The sequence below is a fragment of the Phyllobates terribilis genome, unplaced genomic scaffold (genome assembly GCF_046119375.1).
Source record: "Phyllobates terribilis strain yellow unplaced genomic scaffold, ASM4611937v1 Scaffold_4__5_contigs__length_816908805, whole genome shotgun sequence".
In the NCBI taxonomy this organism is placed as follows: Eukaryota; Metazoa; Chordata; class Amphibia; order Anura; family Dendrobatidae; genus Phyllobates; species Phyllobates terribilis.
In genome coordinates this window covers 583,327,722-583,350,283 of record NW_027362764.1, presented here as the reverse complement: position 1 = coordinate 583,350,283, position 22,562 = coordinate 583,327,722, and the positions used below count along the sequence as shown (strand labels likewise).

Genomic DNA, 22,562 nt, shown 5'->3' with positions numbered 1-22,562 from the left:
GCTTGTCTACATTGTGTATGGGAGCAGGGGCCGCCTTCACATTGCATTCATTATTCTGGTATGTAAAATGGAACAAAATAGTGCATGGACTGGCTATAATGGGTCTGTGTGCTCTCTGTGAACGATCTGCTCACCATGGACCAATTACATGCTCATCTTAACGAGACTGAAGACAGACATTAAGAGTGGTATGGATGGTGAAGTGTGAGTATATATGCGTTACAGCACATTTTAGGCTTTTTCACTCCTGCGATGAAAGCTCAGCTACGAGGCTCAATCACAGGATTGGCAATTCTGACAGGTAGTAAAACTGTAGAATGCTGTGATAATTGTTAAATAACAGAACACCTCAACAGAAACTCAACAGACCTCATTATTGTCATCGGGGGTCCATTGGCCTCCATCATGTGACAGACCTGAGTGAATCTAGGCTAAGATTCTCATTATAATGTGACCAGGAAATTTACTTTTAACTCTCAGGTCATATTCATAGATGATTAGAGAACAAGAGCTAGTAAGAAGAGGATAGTGCAGGCAGTGAGGTCATGATGCCTAGTGCAATTATTCTATTCATTAGCAGATGGCTGGAGAAACTAGGCGAATGGCTGAATGAAGTTTAGCTTTTCTGTCTAGATTTGCTCATTGGTGGAGTATATATACAGGCAGTAGTGCAGATGACAGCCTTTCTACAATGTCACCTGAGGAGCCAATGTATGATCAGGGGGCTCACCCTACAAAACTGAAAATTTGATACATTTAGATCTGTTCTTCTAAACGAAGGATTGAAACCATCGAAAAACTGAAAAATCTTACATTTTCCTCTCTTTAGGGTCCACCCCAATAGTCAATGTATGAAGACGGATCTTGACTGTCTTTAACCATAGGATAAAAAAACAAACATTTTATTCCACTTTTATTTTCAAAAGCCCCAATAAATTCTACATATGATCTTGGGCTCAAAGGGGATGTCCAGACACAACATATTGTTGACCTATCCTAAGAATAGGTCATTATATGTGGGTCCGACACCCAGCATCCCCGTCGATCAGCTGCTATCTGCTAAAGCTGCAAAGCACAGTCCCATTCAATGTTTGTTGTCCTCTGCCGCATACTGTACAACATCTCCTACTGTATCAACAGAATGGGAACTATTGTGCATTAATGGGCATCATTCGTTACACATTGAATGGAGCTGTGCGTTCCAGCTCCGATAACTATGTCTACATCCGGTGACCGTTCAAAAAAAAAAAAATGCTGAATGGTAGGGATGGCAAGTGTCGCCCTCCCACCCCACTGATCTGATACCCTTGTGAAAGGTCATCAATAGGTTGTGTCCGGACACTCCCTTTAAATGTGGTTTGCGCAGGTTGAAATGGGGAGGGTAACAAAATAAATGTCATATATTGTCATATATATATATTATAGTCATCAACGGTATAAAAATAAATAAATTCTAAACAATCATCATAACCAGGCAAACATGTTTTACTGCCCTACTTGAATAGGTTAGAAAGGTGTCATAAAAATAGGAGTGCCGGCAAAGTACACCTGAAATCACCTGATGTTTGTCTATTCTGCAAGCCTGATGTAATGCTGACATGTCAGCATTATTAATAGCAGCAGCAAAATGTCATACAGGTTTCATGTAACACAGGCCATTCTCCCTTTTAATCATGTTTTAGTTAAATTCATTATTTATAACTTTTCGAAATGTCGCAAAATTTTTGCACAATTGTACTCTAGTACCCCTAGTGTAGTACAAAATGTATCGAACTATTTTTTGAACAGTGAAGACTAATGTGCAATATTTCAAAGGAAAATGCAGTTTTTACTCTAAAAAAAAGTTTTGAAAAGAAGAGTAATTTGTAATTTTGTGCAAAATTCATCATCTAGCATGCGCCATTTTAAAGAAGTTGATGCTAAAAACAGCAAAGAAAACTACAAGTCGAAAAACAAAAGTCAATAATGAATAGGCCCCATTGAGTCTAGCTGATCATCCTAACATGTTGATCCATGTAAGACCACATTCACACATTCGACCATTAAAACATTTTGTGGCAGAGCGTTCCATAGTCTCCCTGCTTGGACAGTAAAGAATCGCCATCTGTAATAATATGGTTTCCCTTTCAAACAGACTAGCATTAAGGAGGTCTTACCACAAACAACATATCACTAACCCACAAGATGGGTGAAAAATGTTGAATCACTAAGGGCTCTACCATGAGGACCCCACAAACTAGTATTGGAGTCTCTAAAGCTATTAACATTGTACAGAGTGGTCATTCCCATGTCCAGTCACTGAGACATTCTGTGGATAAGGTTTAAAGGGGTTTTCACTGTAGGCAGCATTTAACAATCTGTGACGTGCATTTTTGTCACAGGTTGCTTGCGGGGCGTACTGGACAGGTTCAGGAGCTGAGCCCGCTCCACACTAGACAGATCCTGGCAGCTATATAACCATTTAAATGCTGTGGTCAAGCACCCTCTGTGACATGGATGAATGACTCCCATCCCATCAGCCCGAAGCAATGTGATAAAAGTTTAAATCACCCCCTTTTCTATAGTTAAACATAAGGAAATGAAAAGATTTTGGTATTGTCATGTCCGTAAGATTCAAAGCTAATAAAATCTAAAATTATTTAAACAGTATGGTAAAAAAATACTGAAAAAAAAAAACTGACAGAATTCCTGTCTTTTTTCAGTTGAAGCATTTTCTCCAAAGAATCATGTTTCCATGTCAGTTTTGCAGCACAATCGAGGAGATAAAAATAAAAACCCCAAAACGGTAGTGGAATTGTTAGGGCAATATAAGCTCCATGGACTTCCATGTACAAAAGTCTATGAGGTTCTCGCAGAGCACAATTTTTTTTACCGCCTTATGCAATGTTTTACTACATAAGAACCATAATTATTATCTCATCCATAGTAACCCGTACTATAAAGGAAATATATTTAACCTGCACGATGAATGTCATAAAACAAAAAAAATCTAAGAAAGAAAATAAAAAAAGTAAAACCCACATAAAGACAAATTAAGGCAGAGATGGGTGCTTAAGGTAGTAGGCTTCTGTACAAGAACTTTCGCTTAATAGAAATTAAAAAATATAAAATATAGGAAATGATAAAGCACTGCTGCATGAAGGAAATGGTCCAGAAGTTCGTTCAGTAGTCTTATTTTTTACCCAAATGTGCAGGGAAATATGTTTTAACACTGGTCTAATGTATTCCTCAGGACATCAAATATAACCTTAAGGCTATGTTCACACACGTTGTGTTTTTTTCTGCAGCTAGATCTGCTGCAAATCTGCTGACAACTTTTCTCTGGCAGGAAAACAGCGACGTCAAAAATGCAGGTTTTCTTGCGTTTTTGCAGCATTTTTTCACTGTCCTTCTGTCTCTATTTAGGCATGTACATAAAGTTCAGTGAAAAAAAGAATCACATTATATTTTGCCATCAAAAGAGTTTTTTTCACTACCCATTACTTCCTATGGGTGAAAAAACTCTGCAAAAACGCTGAAAGAAGTGACATGCTCTATTTTCCAAAAATGCAAGCAAGGCATAAAATACGCAGCAAACAAAAAGCAACATGTGTGAACAGATAATTCTGGTTTCTCATAGACTTTGCTGGTACTGCAAGACGCAGCTGAAAATTTGCAGAAAAATCTGCTGCAAAATACGCAGCAAAACACAACGTGTGTCAACATAGCCTTACAATGGCAAACTTCTGTTTTATTTCCCCACCCATAAAAAAAACCCCAAAAACTAAAAATTAATTAGCAAAACATATTCAATACATTGTGTACACCCCAAACCGATGTAACTGAAAAACATTGATTCCTGCAATAAAAACTAAGCCTTCAAAGAGCTACAGTAGGGAAAATAAGTATTTTATACATTGCTACTTTCACAAGTTTTCCCACCTACAAAGAATGGAGAGGTCTGTAATTTTTATCGTAGGTACACTTCAACTGTGAGAGACAGAATTTAAAAATAAAATCCAGAAAATCAGACTGTATTATTTTTAAATAATTAAATAATTATTTGATCACCTACCAAGCAGCAAGAATTCTGTCTCTCACAGACCTGTTAGTTTTTCTTTAAGAAGCCCTCCTACTCTGCACTCTTTACCTGTAATAATTGCACCGGTTTGAACTTGTTACCTGTATAAAAGACACCTGTCCACACACAATCAATCACACTCCAACCTCTCCACCATGGCCAAGACCAAAGAGCTGGCTAAAGACACCAGGGACAAAATTGTAGACCTGCACAAGGTTGGGATGGGCTACAGGACAATAGGCAAGCACCTTGGCGAGAAGGCAACAACTGTTGGCGCAATTATTAGAAAATGGAAGAAACATAAGATGACTGTCAATCTTCCTCGGTCTGGGGCTCTATGCAAGATCTCGCCTCGTGGGGTAAGGATGATTCTGAGAAAGGTCAGGAATCAGCCCAAAATTACATGGGAGGACCCGGTCAATGACCTGAAGAGAGCTGGGACCACAGTCTCAAACATTACCGCTAGTAATACACTACGCCGTCATGGATTAAAATCCTGCAGGGCACACAAGGTCTCCCTGTTCACGCCAAGCACATGTCCAGACCAGTTTGAAGTTTGCCAATGACCATCTGGATTATCCAGAGGAGGCATGGGAGGTCATGTGGTCAGATGAGACCAAAATAGAACTTTTCAGTATCAACTTCACTCGCCGTGTTTGGAGATAGAAGAAGGATGAGTACAACCCCAAGAACACCGTCCCAACTGTGAAGAATTGTGGGGTAAACATAGTTTGGGGGTTCTTTTCTGAAAAAGGGACAGGACAACTGCACCGTATTGAAGGGACGATGGATGGTGTCATGAATCGCAAGATTTTGGCCAGCAACCTCCTTCACTCAGTAAGAGCACTGAAGATGGACCGTGGCTGGGTCTCCCAGCATGACAATGACCCGACACACACAGCCAAGGCAACTAAGAAGTGGCTCCGTAAGAAGCATGTCAAGGTCCTGGAGTGGCCTTGCTAGTTTCCAGACCTGAACCCAATAGAAAATTGATCAAGAACTACAGGAAACGTCTGACATCTGTAATTGCAAACAAAGGTTTCTTTACCAAATATTAAGTTAAAGGGGTATTCCCATCTCCAAGATCCTATCCCAATATGTAGGAGGTGTAATAATAATAATATTAGCAAACAGCTCCAATTAGAAATGTAGTATAGTTTTTTTGATTCGTGCTATGTCTCTTTCCTCATATGCAGGCATTGGAGGACCTTAAGTATCCATGGTTACGTCCACTGATAAAGTGACAGTTAGCTAGTTGCTCGTGGTCGTAACTATGGATACTTAAGGTCCTGGGATGTCTGCACAAAAGGTAAGAGAGATAGCGAATCAAAAAAACGATACCTCCAATTAGAAATGTAATATTTGCTAATAATATTATTATTATTATACCTACTACATATTGGGATAGGATCTTGGAGATGGGAATACCCCTTTAAGTATTTGATACAATAGAAAAACAGATTTCATGCAATAAAATGCTAATTAATTATATAAAAATCATACAATATGATATTCTGAATTTTTTTTAGATTTTGTCTCTCACAGGTGAGGTGTACCTTCGATAAAAATCACAGACCTCTCCATTCTTTGTAGGTGGGAAAACTTGCAAAATCGGCAGTGTATCAAATAATTATTTTCCCCACTGTATGTTGATGGCAAAATAAAGAAAGTATGGCTTTCAGGAAGCGAAGATGAAACTTGAGCCAAGACAAATACTTCAAGTAATACTACATTCAAAGAGTAGTTACCGCCGAGACAATTGTTCTCATTCACTGCTTTCAATTGATGTATTGTTTGAAATGATATAACATGGTATAATAGTCATGTTCTCTCTCTACTGTCCAGGTTTATTTGGAAAAACAATAAAAGGAAATCTAAACTGATGTTAAACTCCCCCACACTTCTGCAAGTAAATCCAACTTACAGAAAAAAGTGACTGTAATAGTGTTTTATACTTTTGGATTTTTCAGCCTTTTAGGCCATATTTTCATGTAGAATAAATGCCTCATTTTTTGTGTGTGTGCAGAAAACCTGCTGCGTTTCTCATTTCAAGTTTAAGTGGATGTGATTTTCGTGAAATCTAATGGGCACTGTGCATTAAACATGCTATCAAACTGAGCATTTTACTAAAAGGTTCATATGGGGAGCTTGAAATAATGCATGTAAAAAAAACATAAATTGCATAAAATGTGTTTTTAAGTGTAAAATCTTAGTTTTCCTGCACTAAAAAAGCAACAAAAAAACTAGAAGACTCTAGTCTAAAAAAAAAACAGCAAAATAACCAGTACTATTGCAGATTTTGGTGAAGACTCTGCATTTTTGCAAGTGGGAGAATGGCCTAATACTTTGCATCAGAGGGGTTATCGAAAACTAATATTGTCAGCTCACTACTCTTGATTTTGGATTGGTACCTATTTTTCTGTTATTCAATTTATAACCCCACTCCTAACACTGCCAATTTTTATTTTTCACTTACATTGTTTTCAGGTTTACTTAGCAGAATAAGGGCTTGTTTCCTTGCTGGATGAGTTGTAGTTTGGAATGACACCATGCACTTTACTATATACAGGCACTTCCCACAAAATTAGAATATCATCAAAATGTTAATTTATTTCAGTTCTTAAATACAAAAAGTGAAACTCATATATTATATAGAGTCATTACAAACAGAGTGATCTATTTCAAGTGTTTATTTCTGTTAATGTTGATGATTATGGCTTACAGCCAATGAAAACAAAAAAGTCATTATCTCAGTAAATTCGAATACTTTATAACAACAGCTTGAAAAATGTTTTTAAAATCTGAAATGTTGGCCTACTGAAATGTATGTTCAGTAAATGCACTCAATACTTGGTAGGGGCTCCTTCTGCATCAATTACTGCATCAATGCGGCGTGGCATGGACGTGATCAGCCTGTGGCACTGCTGAGGTGTTATGGAAGCCCAGGTTGCTTTGATAGCAGCCTTCAGCTCATCTGCATTGTTGGGTCTGGTGTCTCTCATCTTCCTCTTGACAATACCCCATAGATTCTCTTGGCCAATCAAGCACAGTGATACTGGTGTTTTTAAACCAGGTATTGGTACTTTTGGCAGTGTGGACAGGTGGCAAGTCCTGCTGGAGAATGAAATTTCCATCTCCAAAAAGCTTGTCGGCAGAGGGAAGCATGAAGTGCTCTAAAATGTCCTGGTAGACGGCTGCGCTGACTTTGGTCTTGATAAAACACAGTGGACCTACACCAGCAGATGACATGGCTCCCCAAACCATCACTGATTGTGGAAACTTCACACTAGACCTCAAGCAGCTTGGATTGTGGCCTCTCCACTCTTCCTCCAGACTCTGGGACCTTGATTTCCAAATTAAATGCAAAATTTACTTTCATCTGAAAACAACACCTTGGACCACTGAGCAACAGTCCAGGTCTTTTTCTCCTTGGCCCAGGTAAGACGTTTCTGGCGTTGTCTATTGGTCATGAGTGGCCTGACACAAGGAATGCGACACTTGTAGCCCATGTCCTGGACACGTCTGTGTGTGGTGGCTCTTGAAGCAATGACTCCAGCAGCAGTCCACTCCTTGTGAATCTCCCCCAAATTTTTGAATGGGCTTTTCTTAATAATCCTTTCAAGGCTGCAGTTATCTCGCTTGCTTGTGCACCTTTTTCTACCACACTTTTTCCTTCTACTCAACTTTCCATTAATATGCTTGGATACAGCACTCTGAACAGCCAGCTTCTTTAGCAATGGCCTTTTGTGGCTTACCCTCCTTGTGGAGTGTTTCAATTACTGCCTTCTGGACATCTGTCAAGTCAGCAGTCTTCCCCATGATTGTGGAGCCTACTGAAACAGACTAAGGGACCTTTTTAAACGCTTCGGAAGCCTTTGCAGGTGTTTTTTGTTAATTATTCTAATTTACTGAGATAGTGACTTGTGTTTTCATTGGCTGCAAGCCATAATCATAAACATTAACAGAAATAAACACTTGAAATAGATCACTCTGTAATGACGCTATATAATATAGGAGTTTCACTTTTTGAATTGAAGAACTGAAATAAATTAACTTTTTGATGACATTCTAATTTTGTGAGAAGAACCTGTAGTATTGAGCAGGGAGAAAAAAAATCCAAGTTGGATGAAATGGTGAAGAAAAAAAAAAACAATTCCACTTTATTTTTTTAACCGGCATTCAGCATGCGGTAGCAATTACATGGCCACTCTATTCTAAGAGCTGCCTCCATTTTCCAGAAACTGAAGTTTAATAAAATATGTTGATTAGGGTGCTCGGTGTACCCTTGGTGTAGCAAATAGGCTCAGTGCACTGTTTCGGCCACTGATTTTGCATCAGAATGGACCTCTTCCTCGGATCGCAACACAATCTGCATTTAGAGGCAAGTGGCGTTCGTATAACATGGCCAGCACCAACATCCAGTTGGCCCAGACCACACAATCCTTACATCACACCAAGAAGATCCCACCCATTCAGCAAAAAAATACAAACAAATGAACTTTTTTTTGTAACAGATACGCTTTTTTTTGTAATATTCAGATGTCTACTATTCTATTTTTGTCGCACCTTAAAACACGGACCATTGTTCACTATTGTTTTGGATCTGAGTTTTATCAGTGTTCGGTCCGTGTGTCAGTATTAACAATCAATGCTTTTCACATATGAAAAAAATAAATAAGTTGTAAAGCTTTTGCTATTCATTTCAATTTTACGGATAGCACACTTAATGCACATTGATGTCCAGTCTCCGATTTTCACGGACCTACAAACTTGTATGGGTACAGATCTGTGACGCAGATCAAAAATATACATGTCTCCATGATCCGCAAAAAAACATGGACATGTGAACAGCTCTATAGATTATAATAGGTTCATGTTCTGTCTGTGAAAAACATGGATAGAACATGTACGTGAAAAATGGACGTCAGAATGAGGACTTAAAGGGGTATTTCCATCTCCAAGATCCTATCCCAATATGTAGTAGGTGTAATAATAGTAATATTAGCAAATACCTCCAATTAGAAATGTAGTATAAAGTGGGGAAAATAGTATTTGATACATTGCCAAATGAATGGAGGGGTCTGTAATTTTTATCTTAGGTACAGTTCACTTGTGAAAGACTGAACCTAAAAAAAAAAAAAAAAAATATCCAGAAAAAAAATCACCTTGTATAATTTTTTACATAATTTGTATTTTATTGCCTGAAATAAGCATTTGATACAATAGAAAAACAGAAATTAATATTTGGTACAGAAACCTATGTTTGCAATTACAGAGGTCAGACGTGTCCTATAGTTCTTGACCAAGTTTGCACACTGCAGCAGGGATTTTGGTCCACTCCTCCATACAGATCTTCTCCAGATCTTTCAGATGTCAGGGATGTCGCTGGGCAACATTGAGTCTCAGCTCCCTCCAAAGATTTTCTATTGGGTTCAAGTCTGGAGACTGGCTAGGCCACTTCAGGACCTTGAAATGCTTCTTACTGAGCCACTCCTTAGTTGCCCTGGCTGTCTGTTTCGGGTCATTGTCATGCTGGAAGCCATGAACCATCTTCAATGCTCTTACTAAAGGAAGGAGGTTGTTGGCCAAAATCTCGCGATACATGACCCCATCCTCCCTTCAATACATTGCAGTCATCCTGTCCCCTTTGTAGAAAAGCACCCCCAAAGTATGATGTTTCCTCTACCATGCTTCACGATTGGGACGTGATCTTGGGGTTGTACTCATCCTTCTTTTTCCTCCAAATATGGCGAGTGGAGTTGATGCCAAAAAGTTCTATTTTGGTCTCATCTGACCACATGACCTTCTCCCATGCCTCCTCTGGATCATCCAGATAGTCATTGGCAAACTTCAGAAGAGCCTGGACATGTGCTGGCATGAGCAGGGGGACCTTGCATTCCCTGCAGGATTTTAATCCATGACGGTGTAGTGTGTTACCAACGGTAATGTTTGAGACTGTGGTCCCAGCTCTCTTCAGGTCATTGACCAGGTCCTCCCATGTAGTTCTGGGCTGATTCCTGACCTTTCTCAGAATCATCCTTACCCCCATGAGGGGAGATATGGTATGGAGCCCCAGACCGAGAAAGATTGACAGTCATCATGTGTTTCTTCCATTTTCTAATAACTGTGCCAACAGTTCTCAACCAGCTGCTTGCCTATTGTCCTGTAGCCCATCCCACAGCCTTGTGCAGGTCTACAATTTTGTCACTGGTGTCCTTAGATAGCTCTTTGGTCTTAGCCAAGGTGGAGAGGTTGGAGTGTGATAAATTGTGTGTGCGGACAGGTGTCTTTTATACAGGTAACAAGTTCAAACAGGTGCAATTAATACAGGTAATGAGTGCAGAGTAGGAGGGCTTCTTAAAGAAAAACTAACATGTCTGTGAGAGCCAGAATTCTTGCTGGTGGGTAGGTGATCAAATACTTATTTCATGCAATAAAATGCAAATTAAATATGTAAAAATCATCCAATGTGATTTTCTGTTTTTTTTAATTTTTAGATTCTGTCTCTCACAGGTGAGGTGTACCTAAAAATTACAGACCTCTACATTCTTTGTAGGTGGGAAAACTTGCAAAATCGGCAGTGTATCAAATATTTATTTTCCCCACTGTAGTTCTTCTGATTCGCTGTGTCGCCTACCCCATGTGCAGAACATTCAGTAGTTTATGTACCCATGGTTACGACCACTCATATAGTGAGTTAGTTGTTAGTGGTCATAACCATGGATACCTAAGCTACTGCAATACCCTGCACATGGGGTAGGTGACATAGCGAATCAGAAGAATTATACTACATTTCTAAATTGGAGGTATTTGCTAATATTATTATTACACCTACTATACATTGGGATAACATCTTGGAGATTGGAATACCCCTTTAAAGAGCATGTGTCATTGGAAAATATCCTACAATTTAAATCAAGTTTTAAAAGTTACTGGTGATTTTTTAACTTTCCATGTCACTATTTAAATAAAAAAAAAATAAATCATAATATCTTGCAGTTTTCACTATGACCACTTTCAATAGGCTGGCACGGTTCTGTAGATCAGCAATCATCCCATGATCACTACAGGCAGGATTAAAAGGACTGGTAACACTCAAATAAAGACAACGCACTAGTCACAATAAGTGATGGACACAGATCACTTCCTCTCCTTCCCCGCAAAATGACCTCTGCACAGATCACGGAATATGCCTAGAGAAACCTCTCCTATAGAAGTCAATGACTTTCTCCAGACTACGATTTCCTACACTCCATTTGGTTGTTGAACCATTCCTAATTCCCATGTGATTCCTAAATTTTAAAACAGCAACTCAGACCTTTATACTAGTGCACAAAAATATGAAAAAAATAAAATAAAAACAGACTTTAAAAAAATATATGTCATTACTTAGGTTTAATTAGTAAATCCATATGCATTCGCTTTAATATTTTTTTACATGAATTAACCATGAAACACTGCATACCAATACTACTGTTCCAGATGTAAAGCAGGTGTGAGGGCATTCACACATCAATTTTTCACATACAAGTGCTATCGCTGAGACATGTTCGATATTGATCAGAGTGTTGGATCAAAATCGCAATGCAAGTCTATGGGTCATTCAAGAAATCTGAACTGCAATGGAGAAAACTGTGGCATTGAAACCACTCAATGTGTCCTGAAAATGTCATAACATGAAAAAAAATGCTATTAACCTTCAGATATGGGGTTAATCTTCAGCTTAATAGTGTTCTGAACCTGCCAGCGGCTGTAACCCACGGCACTGACTGACAACAGGATCAGCATTAGGGCTCGCTGTCAATCAGCGCCGAGGCCGCGGTTACATTCTATACATGGAGCAGTGACTGAACCTGCAACGGCGCCACCCCCATGGCTGAAACCCAAACGCTGCCAGGAGAAATAAAGTTCATTTCCTCCCAGCAGTGGGACTCTAAGTGCAGTCACCGGGCAGGTTCAGAACGCTATTAACCTACAGATTAACCCCATATCTGAAGGTTAATAGCATTTTTTCATGTTACAGGTTCCCTTTAAGGAACTTTTAAGTCACTTTTAGGCTATGCTTCCATGAGCAGTATTTCTACTTTTTTCCCCACTGTATTTTTTCAGCAGCAGTTTATATAAAAATATGTAATAGCAATCTGCTCCGATTGTTTTTCAGTTGTGTTGTTCATGCATTCTTGGGGCAGATTTGAAGCAACATTTTTAAGTGTTATTTCTAGTAAAGAAGTGCTGGGATTACAGACCCAAAAGCATATATTTTTTTTACATCCATTTCCTCGGTTCCCCCATAAAAGCCTATAGGGAAAAAAAGCATCAATGCACAGTTCCAAAGTGTTTTTAAATTACATCACTTTGCTAGACTTGATAAACGCAGCAAATTTTCTGCACAAAAACCACAGCATTTATGCTAAGTGGGAACACGGCTTTAGAGTAATATTTGATGAGATAACAAAACTGCAGCATAAAATGCTGAAGGTAGGTAAAACCTAACATTATGGTTTAAGAACACCACAAAGTTTTTACCACACATAAACAACATTTATGAAATATATCCTTTTCTTGGCTAATAAGACTATTCCACTGCCTGCCAAAATGGAAGTAGTGATATGTTTGTGACATGCTATACAGTTATACGGTATTCTTATTGATATAAGCTAAGGAACTAAATGTAGTAAATAAATTAAATGGTGACTCTTGCTTTGCCCTAAAGAACTGTGGGTCAAATTTGCTAACCATACTCTTATAGCAGGGGTGTTAAACTCATTTTCACCAAGGTCCACATCAGCATTATGGTTGACTTCAAAAAAGGGCCACTTGTAAGTGTAAGGGCTTATGCAGATGTCCGTGCAACATGGTTCGAGCAAGGACTGCAATGCACAGACTGGCCAGGGGCTATAAGACAGCTGTCTCTGGGCAGTAGGGCTAAGAGCGCTGTTCATGGGGAGTAGGGCTAAGAGCGCTGTTCATGGGGAGTAGGGCTAAGAGCGCTGTTCCTGGGCAGTAGGGCTAAGAGCGCGGTCCCTGGGCAGTAGGGCTAAGAGCGCGGTCCCTGGGCAGTAGGGCTAAGAGCGCGGTCCCTGGGCAGTAGGGCTAAGAGCGCGGTCCCTGGGCAGTAGGGCTAAGAGCGCGGTACCTGGGCAGTAGGGCTAAGAGCGCGGTCCCTGGGCAGTAGGGCTAAGAGCGCGGTCCCTGGGCAGTAGGGCTCACAGCGCGGTCCCTGGGCAGTAGGGCTAAGGGCGCAGTACCTGGGCAGTAGGACTAAGAGTGCAGTCCCTGGGCAGTAGGGCTGACAGAGCCATCCATGGGTAGTAGGGCTAACAGAGCTGTCCCTGGGTAGTAAGGCTAAGAGAGCTGTCCCAGGGTAGTAAGGCTAAGAGAGCTGTGCTAGACCTAGGACTGCTTCCTATGCCAAATACTGGCTGCATCTACTCTGATTCAAAGATGGAACCACACAAAAGTGCTGGCCGACTGCGCTCACTGTTTGTGCTGGCTGACTCTGAAAACTGCGTTCACCATTTGTGCAAGCTGACTGCGATCAATGAGTTCAATGTTTGTGCTGGCTGACTGCGATAATTGTGTTCACCGTTTGTACAGGCTGACTGGGTTCAAAGATGGCCCCTGCTCCTTGTGCTGGCGCTGTCCCCTCTATTAAGCACTGGCTGCATCTGCTCAGATTTAAAGATGGCACCAGCTCCCTTTGCCGGCTCCCACCATCCTCTGCTAAGCACTGGCTGCATCTGCTCAGATTCGAAGATTGCATCAACTTCTTGTGTCGGCTCTGCCCCTTCTGCTAAGCACTGGCTGTGTCGACATAGAATGCAGCTAGTACTTAGTAGAGGAGGTGGTGCCAGCACAGGGGCTGCCATCTTATATTTTGAGCTCCGGCGCACACTGAAACACTGCTCCGACCGGCTCTCCACTTTCCTCGTTTGGAGAGCTAGTCGGAGCAGTGTTAAGTGTGTCCTGACCTCGCAGTCTGTATAGAATGACATGGTGGGCTGAATTCGGCGCACAGGTCTTGAGCTTGATACCTCTGTGTTATAGTATCCTCATACATCAATGCAACCTCAAATATTTAATCTCTTCTATTTTAATGTTACCGTATATCTGATATTGTTTGTACCCTATGAATTGTAAAATTCTGTGGAGTATGTTAGCGCTATAGAATTAAAAATGATTATTGTTAAAGGGATCAGACCATAAACACTTCTTAACCATCCACAGAACATATAATAGATGTATAATTGCTGGGACCTCATTGATCTCTAGGACGGAGGTCTTGTGTCCTTGTTATGGGGAGTTTGAATGGAGAGGTGGTAATGCACTCACCATTGATCCATTCATTGTCTATGGGAATGATGGAGATAGTTAAGATAGTTGTCTGTCATTGACAATTTCCATCACTCCCAAAAACACTGAATACGGGGGAAGTGAGTGCACATACTGGACCTCAGCTTAACTTAAAGAAGAAACAATGGCTACTTTAATATTAGTGAACGTACCGTGAGGAAAACTTTAAGAATATTGTTATGCCACCAGGGTTGGCTTTGGTAGGGTGACCAAAGAAATAAAGGGTGCCGTTAACATCTAAGAAGCTGTTGCACAAGCGTCTATGTTTTTATGACTGAGGTTCATAAAGCGGCTAAGCCATTACTATTGTAACTCAAGCTGAAATCAACTCCGTAGGCTGTTATAATTATAAAAAAAAAAAATTCAATATTTTTGTGGACAAATGGATTAGAACATAATAAAGCGTGGCTGTAACAACTTCCAGCCCACAATTAAAATCTACTGTTCAAAAATAGTGGTGTACTACAAGGCAAGAGATAACATTAAAAAATGGAAAATCCCTTTCAGACTGTTGAATGGTTAGGCATAATGTGGGATGTGACCTAAATCTACTGTTTTATGACATCAGTCTAATCATTCCTTAAGCACATATGACTATTGTTTCAAGCCAAAATATGGGAAAATTTGAGACAAGGGCCATAAGAGATGAAGGATGCCAGGTCAGAAATGGCATAATCATGCAAGATTATATATAAGCGTACGTGGTAACATCTGCAGATGTGGATCTAAGGTGCACAATCATTCCTACAGAGTCGCCAGGGTCATCTGCATTTTGTCCACACAAGATCCTGCATGTGCGTCCTCTGGTATAGTCAGCCTGTAGGGCACACTGCTGTCACTTGTTCTCTAACTTTTATTGTCAATGTCCAGTGTATAAATCTGTAGATGTATACTCATGCTCTGATTCTATATGTCCATGGCTGTCCTTCAGCACCATCAAGCTTTGATTTGTATTGCTGGCCGCCACTGAAGTGGTTTGTAGCAAAATATCTCATCAATCCAGATATATCTGACTATTTCTAACATGAAGACTGCCATAAATGCTTAAAGGGGACCTGTCACCATTCCTGCCTGTTTTAGTACACACTTTTATTACCAATGAAATAACAATTCTGGAGCATCATTTCTCATAACTATGCTCTGTCGTAATCTGACAACGGGTAATTATAATATAGCCTTGTCAAAGGGGCGTTTTAGGGAAAGGCCGCTCTCACAGGACCTGAGGCACTGGCATTACAGGGAATCTGTCACTCAGGGCTGTGGAGTTGGTAAGCCAAACCTCCGACTCCTCAATTTCCATGACACCAACTCCTTCGTACATGGCTCATGTTTAAGGCTGTGTGTCCACGATGCGTTTTTTAAGCGTTTCCGCAGCGGCAAAAACGCTGCAGAAACGCTTACAAAACGCATGGTAGAAGGTCTGCCCCCAATGATAATCCGCATGTGCTGTGCGCATGCTGCGGAAATTTCCGCTGCGGATTATCATTGGGCAAAAAAACGCATTACCAATTATTTTGCGGAAGCGCTGCGTTTTCGCCGCCATTGACTTGCATTAGAACGCTTGGATTCCGCATCACTGAATCTGTACATGCGGAATCCATGCGTTTCAATGTGCGGATGGTACCCAGGCCTAGAGGAGAGGAGACTCTCCTTCGGACCCGGGTACCATAGAAACTGTGAAAAAAAGAATAAAATAAAAAAATAAATATTATATTTACCTTCTGATGGCCCCCGGTCTCCTTGTCTTCACTTGCCTGCAACTCGCGGTGGACTGAAGGACCTGCGCTGATGTCATAGTCATGTGACGGCAGGTCCTTCAGTGTACCGCGAGCTGCCGGCAAGCCAGGACGGAGCGAAGCAAGACTGCGGGGGCCATCAGAAGGTAAGTATAGATTTATTTTTTTACCAGTCTTTCGGTCACACTATATAAATCCATGCCGTTTGCATGGATTTATACAGTGTGGCCAAGTTGACAAGCACTTTCCAAGTGATGCTAAAATTGCTTGGAAAGCGCTTGTCAACGCGCATGCAGAAATGCATGTGAAGAACGCTTCATACCTGCATGTCCCTGGCAGGAAAAACGCATGTACAATCCGCATGTACAATCCGCATGCGTTTTTTCTGCCAGGGAGATGCAGAAACGCTCAGGAAAAAATCCTGAGCATTTCTGCATCGTGGGCACATAGCCTTAGTGATAAATTTACTGTAGCACAGATTCATCTCAGCTAAAAATCTAGACCCTTAGATCAGGAATAGGACAGGCATTAATAGGATATTTCATAACTTTCTAAAATTCTTATGAAAAAATATTCCCCACACACTGCATTGAAAAACTTATTATATATTTTAGGAGTTGGTCCATTTTATACAGACTCCGATGCCAACTCCACCAAAATGGACACAGACTCCGACTCCACAGCCCTGTCTGTCACTAGGTTTTTGCTACCCCATTTGCGAGCAACAGAATGTAGAAAAAGAGACCCTGATTCCAGTGATGTGTCACTTACTGGGCTGCCTGCTGTAGTTTTGATAAAATCACTGTTTTAATCAGCAGGAGATTATCGCTAAGGATTAGTAAACCTCCTGCCATGTAGTCCCCAAAATTCATGAGCTCTGTATAACTCCGCCTCCACCACTGATTGGTAGCTTTCTGCCTAGGCGCAGTGGACACAGAAAGCTGCCAATCAGTGGTGGGGCAATTTTTTTATTTATTATTATGCATTGCTTATATAGCACCATCATTCTGCAGCGCTTTACAGACATTATCACCACTGTCCCCATTGGGGCTCACAATCTAGATTTCCTATCGGTATGTCTTTGGAATGTGGGAGGAAACCAGAGAACCCGGAGGAAACCCACCAAACACATGATGGATTCTCTATAAAGGAATTGATCAGAAATAGAAAAACCCTGCTGCAATATTCTGGAAACAGGGATATACCCTTCCACAGGTTAATCTGGTGTTGCAGATCAGCTCTACTGAGAAGAATGAGGATTAACTGTAATACCACCTTTGGACAAGTATGGTGCTGTTTTGGAAGAATGCAGACATGTTTTTCTAATCCTAGACAATCCCTTCAAGGTGTGTTGTAAACCAGTCCTATCTTACAGAATGGCTGAAGACAATGGGCTCGATTCATGAAGGTGTTTGACAGTTTTCGGGTGTAGAACACCTTCAAATGTCCCGAAGTTGCTAAAAAAAAATACGGGACTTTTGGAATTTTCATGGCAGTTTTGGCCAACTCCACCAAAGTGGCTGGAGTTTGGACTGGACAGATCATGGCTAAGCTTGTCCAACAAATTCCTAAAAAGTTGTGGCATACCTTGGGCCAGAAATGTTACTTCAGGCTGGTGTAACATTCCTGATGGAGGCGTAAACCAGTTGTAAGATGTGCCTTCTAATAAATTGGACGCATCTCACTCCAGCTCGCCCACAGCCTTTAAAATGTATCACTGAGAGGAAGCCGGGCAGGGACCACATCAAGAATTGGATCATTTTTTGTATCTCTGTAAACATCAGAATAAGATGTTAAAGTGATTGCTGATGCGGACCTGAGTGGCGCTGACATCACACATGTACACACGTGTTGTTAGTATAGGACACGTTCACAGGACAGGTGCACGATGTCTAACCTGCTGATTTTGGATGCGACACAGCAAGTACATGCATTGGCGCCTGTCACCGCCAAATTTGAAAAGGAGCAATGTCAGACATCTACTAACAAAATAGTGTTTAGGTTGCAACATCAAATGACTTGACTGCCTTTAGGAAACTGGGCCACAAAATGTAAAATACCTAAAATAACAAACTCAGCAGTTACTCACTCTCCCCGGGTCCAGCGCTGCTGTTGCTCCAGTCCCAGTGTTTTTGGCTGCAGTGGTGACATCATGTCAACAACGCACAACAAAGCTAGAGTCAGTGACTGGACTCAGCAGCTGTGTCGAGGTGGATGGCATGTGCCTGAGGACAGAGATCAGCAACTGGCTAGAGCAGTGACATGCGCTGGTGACATGACGTCACCGTTGCAACCAAAACACCAAGATGAGAGCAGCGGTGCTGGACCCAGGGAGGGTGAGTACTGCTGGACCCAGGGAGGGTGAGTACCTGCTGAGTTTGCCATCTCTGAAAGGTAAAGTGCTGCGGAATTTGTTGGCTCTACAAAAATAAAAATTATCATTATTATTTTAGGTATTTTACACAGTTTGGGGTCTACTTTCCTGAAAGTGGACAACCCCTTTAATATATTATGACAAATGTCCTGCACATAAATAAACACATTTGTAAAACGTTCCTTACCGTGATCTCTGGATTTCAAAGGCACTTCCGCCTCCACATTGCATTTGGTCACTGCAGCTGAAAATAGGAGCAGCAGAAGTCCTGCAAAATGCAGCTGGTAGGATGGCAGAGGTAAGAGAGTTCAGGCGGCCTCTGGTCCCTGCACAAGATAGTGGTACAGGGGTCCCTGTAGATGCTGGTACTGGAGCATTGCTGGTAAAAGCATCCTCCTCCTCCTCTTCCTCATCATACTCACTTAAGTGGTGTTTCTTCCCCTGCTCCATCATCTCCTGCCTCCCACCCAACATACAAGGTAATGGTCCTGATGGTGAGGTCACTCCTGACTTGCTGTGATGTGTAAGGAGTTGATGATTATTTGCAGGCAATGTATTAAGAGATGTATTATGCATGGCTCCTTTTTCTGCAGGCTGGAAAGTCTGTCGGATTTTGCTCACTGCACATGCAGTGCCCTCCCTTGTTGCACCATTAGCCTGCAGGGGTCGCCCATCCAGTGAGATGTTGGTGAGGAAGGAGAGGGCAGCCTGTCTCCTGCGAGGGTCCATGCGCTGTTGCCTTCTAATGTGATCCAGACTATATGAGCCTGGAGACTGCATTGACCCCCCTAACATCCCATTGATACTGCTTTTACTGCTGGTGGCAGTGGCCATGGTTGGTATTTTTAAAAGATCAGTGAAGGCTGCAGGATTGCTTCATAGCAGCAGAGCACGAGCATGCACGCCAGAGAACAGCGCACACAGCAGCAGTAGCAGCAAGGCACTGCTTGTTATTGCTGGGTGTTGGGGCGGGATCACAGATGACATGCTTCCTCTCTTCCCCTCCCCTGTTTATGTCTACTGCACGTGTGCAATAATGGGATGGATCTCCCCAATTTACTGCCAAATGTGGCTTTTTACAGATCAACTGCACCCCCTAGTGAGCATTTTAGGTACTACATTAAAAAAACATCTGCATTCGCAGTCTTCCCTCCCCTGTTTGAGCATGTGCCTTTTCTTTATTTGTGCCATCCATGTGTAAAACAAGACCACTAATAAAAGAGACTGTACCCCTATAAAACATTCAGTAACATTCGCCGAGCTAGAACATAACAAACAATACCAATGAGGTTGGGCCCAAAAAGTAATAATATTAATAATACTTGTTGATAACTTCAAATAATTTCTTGATTCACTCAGCGCCGAGATATACTGCAGTGGTGTACACAGAATGAGATGGCCACATTGCCTTAAAAGGGGACATCATGAGGGAATAAGCCCCTAATGTATTACATGGTCAAGTCAGGTTATGAGGTAACTGACAATATTACTTGGAAGTGTCAGAAGTGGTACAAATCTGGCCTGAACCGGTTTTTTGAGCGGTAAATGGAGAACAGCTGATTGGTTCTGAAAGGGGGGAGAGTGGGGGCATATGCCTATATGAGCCTGGAGACTGCATTGACCCCCCTAACATCCCATTGATACTGCTCCTGTCAGGAGGTGTCCTGTAGGTGACGGCTCCTGTCAGGAGGGGTCAGTTTTACCTCAAGAGCTGAAGAAGCTCCGCCCTCCCACCCCTGTTATTTTGTTTTTGGTATTTATACTGCTAGGTTTGGGTGCTTTGTCAGAGGATGGGTCACCCAGATACTTGGGTGGATCCGTATGGAGATAATTATTAATGAGTTATTTATTAAATTATTTATTTACGTCTGGAGCATTTTTAATATTTAATGTATTTGATTATTTATGGATTTACTATATTGATTATTTGATTAAAATTGACAAAGGTACCCGACCAATAAATAAGTTTTACCCCATATATAATGGTAGTGTGGTTCTTTTACTAATTTAAGTATGTTTATCAATTGTGGGCTTTATGACCTCATGTTGCTGTTTGCATCTTGTTGAGCTCGTAATACACATTATTAGAATACTACATTTTATTGGGAGCGAGTTTTATATACCAGTATATATTTGGAAAGTTCTCCCAAACTGGGGCACCAAGAATCCTATGCAAGTACATCATAGGACTGCATGCATTTGCAGATGTGGCCCTGGTTACACATTTACTCCAAACCTGTGCTGAAGAATGACAGAGACAATCTGGCCTTGTAAGCTTGGGAGAAAGGGGCATTAATGATTTAGTGGAGAATGTACTGCGTAGCCCACCTGATCTAATAGTATGGGATTGGCTGAAAAGCATCATGCTCTACTGCTCTACACAGGACTGTGTGACCGGCACAATAAAGAATCCACGTCTATGTGCAAGTCTAACACCAAGCATCCACCCCCTCAGAAATATTTCAGTGTCTGAGTGGCCATCCACAAGTATATTATATCCGTACCCCTTCCCCATATATCAATAACTCCGCTGTCCCAGATCCAGCTGGACAGTCCCAAATTTGGGGAGCTCTACTGGGAGGTCGAGAGTATGTCCAAACCTCAACTGTATCTGTGTCTAGAGGACACCAATACAGATGAATACAAAAGGTGGAGCAGGGAGCCGACAGATCCCTGCTCTACCATTCAGCCAGAGTTGAGAATGAACGACCTGCAAGGTTCTTAGGTCATGTGACTGGCAGCAGATATGTAGGTAGATAAATGGGATGCTTGCGTGGATGCGTCATACTGTGTGTGGGACATAGGAAAGTGGGGCATCATACTATGTGTGGGTGATTGTGTGGAGCATCATCTTGTGTGTGGAGGACATTAGGGGCATCATACTGTGTGTTGGCAAGCTATGGGGCACATAATATACTGTACATGAGGGAGCTGTTGGGACATCATATTGTGGTGGAAGTAATGTGGATAGCTGTGGATGAATCATACTGTTGGGAGGGGACACTAGGAGCATATTACTGTTGGTAGGGGACACTAGGAGCATCATACTGTTGGGAGGAGACACTAGGAGCATCATACTGTTGGGGGGGCACTAGGGGTGTAAAACTTTGTGGGGGACATCAGGGAAATGTACTGTGGGGTAGCTGTAGAACTATCACACTGTATGCAATGGACACTAAGGGCCTCATATTGTGGGGGGATATTCTGTGGAACGATGGTAGGGACACCATACTATGTATGGGAGCCACTAGGGTAATCAAACTGTGTGTGGGGAGTTGTGGGTGCAGCATACTGTGTGGGTGGCTGTCAAGGCATTTTACTGTAAACATGAATTATTTTAACATATTCGGGAGTCCTCTTTCAGTTCTTCTGGGCAAGTTCCTTATCCAGCAAAATACCAGCCACAGAAGCTGTAATCTTGCCATCATAGAAATAATTCATGTCCTCCACACAGTCATGCACACAATAAGATAACCTTTATAAAGGTTCCCTTTATAACACCAATGTCATATCTTAATATGCCTTTGAACAAATAAAAGATCTGACCGAGCACAAAGTGGCAGTGCTGCTAAGGAAGCCCTGTGCCATTTATGCTCTGATTGCGTATTTGGTCAGTATTTTTTCTCAGGAGTGGGAGCCAAAACCAGGAGAGGGTGATAAATGCAGAATTGGTGACTTGTTTCTATTATACCTTTTCTCTGATTGTTCCTCACCTTATTTTGGTTCCCACTCCTAGGAAAAAATACTGACCCAATACTGACCAAATACTGATAGTGGGGCCGTGGTCTTAGGTTATGTTCAGGCAACTATTTTGAACCTGGGCTAGTAAAGTCCAAAAATGGTTCCAAGTACCGTTCTGGGTTGCAGCTGCAGCAGCTGTTTCATAAAAGGTTACAGAAAAAGTAACAGAAAAACATTGCAAATTGCCTGCTTATAACTTTAAAATTCAGGTCACAAGCATTGTAAGCAAGTGTACAGTGTCCAAGTAACTTTTACAACTGTAATAATAATAAAAAATTAACATTCCCAATGAGATTTG

General features: G+C 41.4%; 1 protein-coding gene across 4 annotated transcripts in view; it reads right to left on the bottom strand.

The window, feature by feature from the left end:
* CABLES1 (Cdk5 and Abl enzyme substrate 1) overlaps positions 1 to 22,562 on the bottom strand; it is a 106,669-nt gene that overhangs the window by 63,099 nt on the left and 21,008 nt on the right. The window contains exon 1 of one of the 4 annotated variants that reach the window (XM_073679160.1): positions 18,711 to 19,506. The exons of 1 other annotated variant lie outside the window; for it this stretch is intronic. In XM_073679160.1, the coding sequence (XP_073535261.1) occupies positions 18,711 to 19,357 (647 nt within the window). In that variant the 5' untranslated portion in view covers positions 19,358 to 19,506. Of the gene's footprint in view, positions 1 to 18,710; positions 19,507 to 22,562 lie in introns of those variants that run through there. 2 more of the 4 variants (XM_073679158.1, XM_073679157.1) reach the window with 2 other exon arrangements.